General features: G+C 46.4%; 1 protein-coding gene across 1 annotated transcript in view; it reads left to right on the forward strand.

Moving 5' to 3' along the window:
- Positions 1-10,454, forward strand: part of LOC106811765 — a 17,056-nt gene that overhangs the window by 4,411 nt on the left and 2,191 nt on the right. Inside the window, exons 2-3 of the mRNA XM_014815484.1 lie at positions 39-751; positions 1,321-1,408. Of these exons, the coding sequence (XP_014670970.1) occupies positions 39-751; positions 1,321-1,408 (801 nt within the window). The remainder of the gene's footprint in view (positions 1-38; positions 752-1,320; positions 1,409-10,454) is intronic.

A 10,454-nucleotide genomic window follows, 5' to 3' on the forward strand; every position in this document is an offset into this window, starting at 1 on the left:
TACACAGTTCTGCTCTAGTAAACAATGTAATGTTGCAGCCTGCACAGACTGAGTTGGCAAGATACGACATCTGGATGATTCCACTTGCCACGCTATGCATCTCGCTGTCTTACTGGGAGAATTACATCAGTGAGAAATCTTCTCACGAGTGCATCGCCTCCTGGGCGAACATTAAGGAAGAGGTCAGGAAACTGCGGCCCAAGATCTACGTGTTCGTCACAATGTGGAAGATGCTGCTGCTGATGGCGTTGATGGTGTTGTTGACGATGGATGTCGTTCCCGTGCAATCGCTGTTCCATGCCAACATCGCCAATCCAGAGCCGTACGTGGTGATCTTTAATAACGGCACTTTGGCGCAGAAACTGACCGATGACCACGACGCGATCAACGTGTTTCTGATCGGCGCGTTCAGCGCCTGGATGTGCTTCATGGCGGGCAAGTACGCCTGCAAGCTGCTGATCCAGCGCTACAGCTTCGCGACGCCGCTCGTGCTCGCACTGCCCACCTGCTTCGGTCTACTCGTCATCCTCAGCCACGTAGCAAACCAGCAGAACGGCTGCTTCATGAAGGAGATCATGCCCGGCTACCTGGACTGGAATTGGGCCGCGGTGCGAGCTGACGGTCTCGAGCCGGTGGACAGACTCACGGTGGTGATCGAGCTGCTTGTCTGCATTGCGCTGATTGCCTCCCACATAAGGATCACATCGCATATTTGGTTTCCGGCATGTGAACGTCTCGCCAAGACAATCAAGTATGAACGGCTAATTTATTTGTGTTCTCGTTTACGCATTGGCACAATGATTTTCCTGCTAATGTATTTAAGCACTGGATTTCTTATGCACTGAATATAGAGCTTAATAAAGGGTGGTGCAAACAGTCCATGCACACAGGGCATCACACTTCTTTGACCCATAAGATATATCACAGACGATTGAATTTTATAAGACCATGCAGCCATTTTGACACTATACAAACCATTACATTTGAGGAACCCTGAAGTGTTTCATTCAGATTATTATTTTGATTCCAAATAAACGGTATAACCTTCAGATGTTATTGCACACAACTTTGTTTTTAAAACTAATTGTTCATACGTGAGTTATATGAAAAAGGTCCTTTAAGATTTTCCTACACTAGGCACAGTAAACTCAATTTCAATTACCTACCTTGACACTCGGTTACCACCTCAGGTAATATCGTTTTCTTTTAAAGATCTTATCGCAATATTCCATAGTATAATATTACATGGAATTGATTTTTATAGGGCATACCTGAGTCTATTTAATCTGTCTAACTTAACAATATGGCGCCCTGTGTTAGACTGTTTCAGAAGCCGAGTCATTGTAGCGTGCTGGCGGACGTCGACCTGGCTCTTAACCGTCGACGCGACGATGGAATACTAGTGAAGGTAAAACTCACACCCAGGCTCAGCCTATTCATGCGCACATATATTCGCACTATATAGACGTACACTGCTGAAACGTTTTTCCTTACTAGGAAAACAATATCTGAAATCCAGAATGAAGCATCATTTTTGTTTTTTTGTTTTACTTATTATTTATTAAGTTTTCGTTTATATTTTAAGACTGTGCCGTTTAAAAATCCAGATTTATTCATTGTTTTTCAAGATTAATTTTTGTTCACTCCCAAGATACATAATATGAGTAAGCATAGATCGTAGAGCCTAAATGCAGCCTATTATTCTTTATATCATAATTTATTTCCTATTTCGCCGACTTTTTTCTTCTAAGCAAATGATTTTCAACAGTGTAGGTAGACATGCAGGTAATCGCCTACGCGCGATAACAGTGTTAATGTAATGTAGAGTTATTAGAAGGTAGAAAGTAGAGTTTAGTTTGAGAAGTTACTGGTGACACATGTATAGATGTTTGCGCTACCGCGAGCGCATTATTAAATAATATTGCGGCATTGGCAAGCGGGTAGGACTGAAATTAGAAATAGAACGTATCATTAGCCGCGAGCATTGACCGCAGATCATTACATAATGTTAGTACGACTGGCTGCACGCAGAACTATAAATACACGGCAAGCGTGCGTGTTGAACACATGTGCTAGAAGCTTCTCACGTAGTCCCATTCTATATATGGGGCTTTGCAAGGGCATTCCCCCAAAGAAATAGATACCTTTTAGTTCAGTAGAATTTCACTAGTCGCCATCATTGCAGCACAGTACAGTGCACCATAATCTACGCCATAGTGTACCATGTCGAAATAATTTAGTTAACGAATCAACGAACAGAAGAAATCAAGTGTCTGACCAATGGGTCAGGCATGGGGAGGGGCTGATTTCTTTGGGGTAGTATAAAATACCATGCAGAACGTCAGAGAGGAAGTTCTTACAACGTTTTACAAAGACTTAGGAAGTTTTAGTTTCTCAGGCAGTACTACACTAGTCTGCATTAGTCGATCTCTGAGTGGCATAAATCATCTCATCTGTTACCATCAACGTATTACATCGCACGAGAGGCAGAGACAAGAGTGACGTTGCCTTCAAGCTCACCGCAGCACGAACCGAACCGAAACTATATTACCTACATAACACAGATTCCGGGAAATTTTCCAATTTTTTTCTTTAAATTTCTAAACTTTTGGGTGCGTATAAGGCAACGGAAGGTCTTATAAGCTGCGAAGTTACGAAGTTACGTGCACTCTGCTATATATATATATAAATTTTTAAATAATATACAGGTACATACATAAATGTAATTTTAATCGAAAAAATTTACGATTGGATGCATTAAATTAATATTTTGGTAAAAACTAATCTTACGTGGGGCGCTTCTAGTGCGTCACTGCCGACGTCTGCTGAATCGTCTGCTGCCGTTTGGCGCTGTCTAAAAATATTTAAAAAATCACACATCTCAGCGTAGCTACTTCTCTACTATCGGTGCATAAAAGCATCATTTATTTCTATTCTCACATTCGCTTTCGTTGACTATTTACGATGAGTAGATTTCTTTTCGCCAACATTAATATACAACCGTATACATTTAAGAGTAAACAGTGTAGCAGCGTGTTGATTCAGTCACGGCGGCTGCATACAACAGGCACTCGCGCCATTTTAATAATAAATTAATATCAAATAAACACAACGTTTGTCCTTAGTACCGAAACTTCTACTCTCACTTGTTTACTCTCTATCGTCTCAAAATGCTTTTAAATGCCGTCAGAAATCTTATCGCAAACGCAGGCCTATGTGCACAGAGACAATACAATATGTATCACACACACGCACGCACACGCGCACGCACAGCACTCACAAACGCGCGACGCACTCACACACCGGGTTAGCGACGGATAGCGGAGAGCTTTCGAAGACCGCGCCAGATCGAGGGAGTCTTGGAAGCCGTGCGCCGCCGTTGTCCCGAAGCGATCTCTCGTCGTTGGTTAGTAACGTGTCCGCCGCCGCCGGGCCGACGCACGCACGGCATGCAACACAAACAGACACAAGGCCACACAGGACACACTAGACACACACACAACACACACACACACACCAACACACACACACGCGCACACCAATACGCACAACACCGCGACTCACAAAACCCTCCGCGCACGACGGCACCCCGACACACGACACAAACACGGCGCGCACGACACAAAACACACGAACACGCGCGCACAGCGGGCGCCATCATGCGCCCCGCACACACACGCGGACGCACAGACACGCGAGCGCACACATCACACGACACGCACACCACACGCCACCACGCACGCACACACACTCAACACACCACGCGCGCAACAAACGCTTCGCAACAACACGCGCAACAAACACGCGCGCACACGACGCCCCACACAAAACACGCAGCAACGCACGCACGCACGCCAACGCACGCGACGCCACGCACACGCACAGCACGCACACACACACACACAAACGCGCAACGCACATCGCATACACATACAACCACACACCCTCTCGAGCCACGCCGCGCGCACAAACGCTTGCGCTCACGAACGCAACAAAACACGCGCGCACACCGCAGAACACGCAAAAACACAGGCGCAGCGCACCGCACGCGCTGACACTGCACACATACATACCATACACATACACAATCACCACAAACGTACGCCCACATGCACATTCACACACATACGCACACACACAACACACACACACACCACACACACACACACACACACACAACATGTATATATATATATATATTATATCACACCGCAGCGCACAAACGCAACACCCTTCGAAGAGCACGCGGGCACGTACACCACAGAACGCAGCGCGAAATAACGCGACCAGCACGACACAGACACCCACGGCGCGAGCGCGCGCCACATGAAAGACGGAAGCGCAGTCTAACGCCGCGGAGACAGACAATAACGATAGCCCAGCTCGAGGCATTCTTCGATACACGACTGACACGCGAGCCGCAGAGCGAAATCACGCACACGACTTCGAAGACGACCGCGCGCACAACACACACCAATGCACAAAAAACACGCACGAAACTACGCATGCACACACAGAGCAAGCACGCACGCACACACACATACACACACACGACACACCACCACAACACACACACACACACAAATACGATGGGCACACATACACACACACGCACAAATACGCATGCAACACAAAGACGCCAACACCACACACAGACGCACGCACGCAACAGCACGCAGCGCAAGCACGCACGCACACAATCGTACAGGCACACACACACGACCAACACACAACCACACACACACACCATCACACACACGCATACATACACACACACAACCAGCACACACACACACGACGGCGCACACACACACATCACAGTCCGAAACAGAGGCACCAGCACCCACACATGCACGCAACTACACAGGCACAGTACACACAGCCGACAACACAACATGCACGACACAAATAACTGTTTTAAGTATCATTGACCCGAGTAGACTAAAATAATATACAAAAGAACTAAGTGGCCTGAAACCACTCATGTTAACAATATGTTTCGTAAAATTAGATGTAAACAAGTGTCGGCAACTCATTTTGTGGTAATAAAATTGTTGGCATCTCGGCAAAAGTTTTGCCCGAACAAACTCAACCGATGTACTGTTAGGAAAAACCGGTAAAACAAACCTTGTTGAACACAAATTTAGCACCCCGAATTTACCCTGAGTCTCACGACCTCCTAATTTACGTTCGAATCAACGGTAAAGAATTGTATCTTTTAAAGTTGAGTACGACTAGCTGGGGTAATATAGACTGTCCCATGTTTCAATTTCTAAAGTTAGATAGTGCCTGCCATCTGTTGGAAATCAGAGTAAACAAAAAACCAATAACCAAATAAGCTTGAATTTAACTACCCTAGCCTTTAAATAGTTTAACTCTAAAATTTTTGTCGACATCTTTCGGTACCTTTGGACACCCGCATTTTCTTTAAAATTTGTCAATTTCGCCTTCCGTAACGTTTAACAACACTCCCTAGCCGCCATTTTATTGCGCAAAAATAACATGAAAACCCTAGAGTGATTATCGAAATATATTCACCTAGGTCCTCGACCAATCAGCGCGCAGCAGGATTCCTATAATCACCGGGCGATAAATACTATATATATATATATATATATATAATATATATATATATATATATATATAGTATACACATACACACAAAACGCACTGCAAACACACAAACACACTCAGGCACACCAACGCATGCACGCACCGGCACGCGCGCACGCGCGCGCATAACACACACACGCACCACACACACACACAACACACAGCCACACACAAACACACACACACACGGCACACACACACACACGTACACACACACAGGCACACACAGCAAACAGCACACTACACATGCACACACAGCACACACCACACAACAATCACCTACACACAACAAACACACACTACCACACACATGGCCGTCGCGGCGCAGCCGCGATTCATCGCGGCCCGAGCTGGCACAAGACACAGCCAGATAGGGGAAAACTAAGGAGGCTATATATGCAGAAGAGACGCGGACGCCACGCTACAGCAAACATCTCTCAACACCCACGACAGAAACGCACTCTATGCGAGACACGAAGACGGCGGCACGACAACAACAGGCGCGTGTCCGCAAACACAAACACAAAACAACCGGACTGTGTGACTAGAGCAGCGCAAGGTCAAACAGTAGAATGAGCTGTACCAAAGATGGGACAGACTACAGGGAGAGCCAGCGCACGACACGCACGGCAACAACAATGCGAGACGAGGATACACAGATGTGCAGTAACGAAGACACTCCTGGAAGCACACAAGTACACATCAGAGACGACACAACACAAGACGAATTTAATACTTAGAAAATGAAGCGACATGGAGAAATTAAGTGAGAGAGTGCGTGGAGGGTGAGACATTAATCCCAGGACCATATAGCATACACACGACACTACCAACACACACAGGTATATCGGTCAGCAGCGCATGGCACAGCACCACCACGCACACACACATAACACATTCACACACACACACACACACACACACAACACACACACACACACGCACGCGCATACGCGCGCGCTCGTGCACAACGCCTTCGAAGACACACGCAAACGAACGCGCACAGGCACAAAGCACGCATTGCGCAAAACCACTAACATTCCTTTATCGAACATGAGAAATAAAAATGAAGATTTTAAGCATATACATACGCAGTGTTCTCTCGACTGGTCTCTTCTCTCTTCTTTTCTCGTCTCTTTCCTTCTCCGCTCCTCTCTTCTATCTTTCCTCTCCTCTCGTCTCTCCTCTTCTCTCCCTTCCGATCTCCTCTCCTTCTCTTCTGCTCTATTCTCCTCCAACTCTCTCTCGCTCTTCTCGTGGTTCTTCTTTCTGGGTTTTCTGGTTCAAACGTATCGACGTAAAGTACCAGAGTGTCATAACGATCGTGACGTGCACTCTACTCCGAGAAATATCGCAAATGGGAACAACTATAGTATAGCGTAGTTAAGTGCTGTTACCTCATAACTATGTGTAATGTGTACGTTAATGCACTTGAAGATTAGTGATTGCTTTGACTTTACTGGTAAGCATCTTCACCGCCTGCGACGCAGCAAAAAATACCTACAAAATGGCGGCCGTCCGCCTTCGTACACATACGAGCGTCGCATGAGTGATAACGGGAGTTCATTACGGCTCAGAAACGCCACAAGTTGTGAAAACAAACAATGTCTCCAAATGTCACTTCTTTTTTAGGATCAGAGAGCCACAGAGCATCTAAGAAAAGAAATATACTCTATTATTTTTTGGCAAGACCTTGCTACAGTCGGCACTGGTCGAACCGAGACTGAAATACGCATAGATTATATCGTATAAGTAAAGCGTAACGGGTCAGGTTGATAAAGAAGATCGAGAACGTGACCACTGCTGATAAGTATGGGATGATGTCATGGCAATATATGATCCTATGATGCCGAAGATAGGCGATCATCCTTATTATATCTATCTCGCGACTTTCACTAAGATTGCATGGAATATGAAACAAGCGGTGAGATACACGCAGTAGTACAACGATGCCAGGAAGTCGCAGACACTGCAGGACATCAAGAATCACTGCACGCCACGGCGAACTACGGCGCACATAGAATCACAATTGCACCTCCGGCGCGCACGGCACACGAGGCGAAAACATCACAATTGAACAGACTATGAAGCCCCAGAAACGCATGTAAGGGAATCGACGCACGCTAGCGCGCAGGAGAGAGCCCAGACTACGATGAGAGATGCCAGACCAAGTAGTGAAATAGTGCACGCACGGCCACGCCCAGCCGAGCAATGCACAGAGGACAGTCGTCACCGCGAAGACAGGCAGGATTGCAGAGCGAACCGATACACGCAGAGCGCACGCCACACGCACGCTAATGCAGCCGTCATACATCACACGCGCATGTGTGGATAGAGAGAACGGGAGGTAGACAATAGATAGCCAAGCCCAGATAGGCGCACAGTAATTACGCGCACAGGGCATCATCGCCAAACTCCTAACAATTCGCGTCGCGCGGAGGTACACGTCAGTCAGTGCACGTGCCGTCGTTAAAGAGGAAACCATAGCGGTGGAACGGAACAGCGGCATATGACGGAGCCACCGGCGTGATCTAGATACCGCAGGCAGGTGCACTGCTATGGCGAGCCTGAGATTATTTCTAAAGGACATACGTGGCAACAACGTGATATGAGGAGAGTTATGCTTCTTAAGTTCAAGAAACTGGGTCAAGCAGTTGAGTGGGTACAGTGACCGAGAAGCGCGGGGTCGCATGATGGCGGACGGTAGACACGCGATTCATGATGGGGTAGAGTCAACGTGAAAATGACAGGTGCGAATAAGATGCTATTCATAAGTGATGGACTGGATTTATTAGTTCAACCACAGCAACTCAACTCCATAAAAATGTTGATCGAGTAAGTCAATAGAGAAACCGACACAATGTAGCTGACTGTACGTTGAATATATGGAGCTACCGCTTCAAATATAGTATGAAGTAGTATACGAGCAGTAAGCGCCATTAAGGGGCGGGATTATTCAGAGAATGAGAGAGAGAGAGAGAGAGAGAGAGAGAGAGCGCCAGAGAGAGAGAAAGGAAGAAGAGAGAAAAGGAAGCAAGTAGGAAAGGAAAGAGATAGAGAGAGGGAGAAGCAGATAGAGAGAAACAATAAGTAAAGAAAGAGTTAAGACTAGCAAAGAAAGGAGATAGGGAGAGGGCGCGAGAGAGAGCACATATAATATATAATAATATAGAGAGGAGAGAGAGAGAGAAGAAAGAGCAGGAGAGCAGCGCAGTCGAGAGCGAGAAGAGCAGAAGAGAGAGAGAGAGGCGATGAGGGAGAAGAAGACAGACAGACCAGAGAAAAGACAAAATGCAGAGAGTAAGATCAAGAAGAAGAAAGACGCAAGAGACGATATGGATGAAGAGAAAAGAAAGAAAGAGAGAGATGGGCGAGCGAGAGAGAGGCGAGAAATAGGGTGAGAGAAAGTGGAGGGGAGCGAGCTAGGAGAAGGCTGAGGAGGAAGAAGAATGTAGCGGAGGGAAGGGCAGTGGGAAAGAGAGTAAAGAGAAGACATAGGGAGGAGGGAGGAAAGCGAGGTTAGAGGGGAGAGCGAGAGGAAGAGAGACGTAAATGAAAATAGGGGTAGGGGGAGAAGGAGGCAGAAAGAACGTAAGATACGAGAATAGAGTATGTCGAGAGAGGGAGAAAGAGAAGTAGATGGAGATAGAGTTATCGGGAGAAAGGGAGGAAGAGACGTAATGGAAATAAGAGATATGGGGAGAGGAGGGGAGAAAGAAGACTGTAGATAGAGATAAGAGGTAATGGGGAAGAGCGGAGGAAGAAGAGACTTAGATGGAGATAGAGCTACTGGGAGAGAGGGAGGAAGACGAGATGTGGATCGGGAATTAGAAGGTATGGGGAAGAGAGGGAGTAGGAGAAACACAATATATAGATGGGAGAGATAAGAGGTAAGAGAGAGGGAGGAAGAAGGAGACGTAAGATGGTGATAGAGGATGGGAGAGCAGGGAGAAGAGAGACGTAAGAATGGAAATAGAGGTATGGGAGAATAGGGCAGGAAAGAAGACGAGTAGGATGGAGGATGACCAAGGAATGGGAGAGAGGGAGGAAGAAAGACGTAGAATAGAGATAGACGGTTTTTGAAGAGAGGGAGGAAATAAGAGACGTAGAATGGAGATGGAGGTATGGGAGATAGGAAGAAGAGAGACATAGATAGAGATAGAGTATGGGAGAGAGGGAGGGAAGAGAGACGTAAGAACGGAGATAGAGGTACGAGCAGAGGGGGTGAAAAAGAGGCAATAAAGATAAGGAGATAGCAGGTATAAGGAGAGAGGAGGAAGAGAAGGAACATAAAAATTAGAGACTAGAGGTATGGAGAGAGGGAGGAAGTAGAGACGCAGATAGAGATAGCCAGTTATGGGAGAAAAAGTGAGGGAGAGATAGTAAGTCATAGCAATCCACGCACGTACGCAGCGACACGCCTACACACACGCACGACACGCACCACACGGATATCCACGCATGGTGCGTTTAAAGAAAGCATAAGCGATCGCGCACATAATCGCCACACTCTGTAAGCAGAATCATTGACAGCTGATTTTTTAGTCGTAAACGTAAAGATGTTTGCTTGCTTGATAAGAAATAGTCAGCAGTTGTGATACGTGAGCGTTTAGCCAGGGGTCGCTGATGGCGAGAGGTAAAGACACGATTCATCGGTGAGTCAACGTGAGAGGATGACAGGTTTGCGATAAAAGCTATCATAAGCGACTGGCATGGATTATTAGTTCACACGAGACTCAACTCAATAAGAAATTTTGACGAGTAGAAAAAATCCACATAGTGACTCGGTGAATAATAGAGCCTTATATAGTTTGATCTCTCTCAAACAACAAAACAATAAA

Source organism: Priapulus caudatus, unplaced genomic scaffold (assembly GCF_000485595.1).
Source record: "Priapulus caudatus unplaced genomic scaffold, Priapulus_caudatus-5.0.1 Scaffold572, whole genome shotgun sequence".
Taxonomy (NCBI): domain Eukaryota; kingdom Metazoa; phylum Priapulida; class Priapulimorpha; order Priapulimorphida; family Priapulidae; genus Priapulus; species Priapulus caudatus.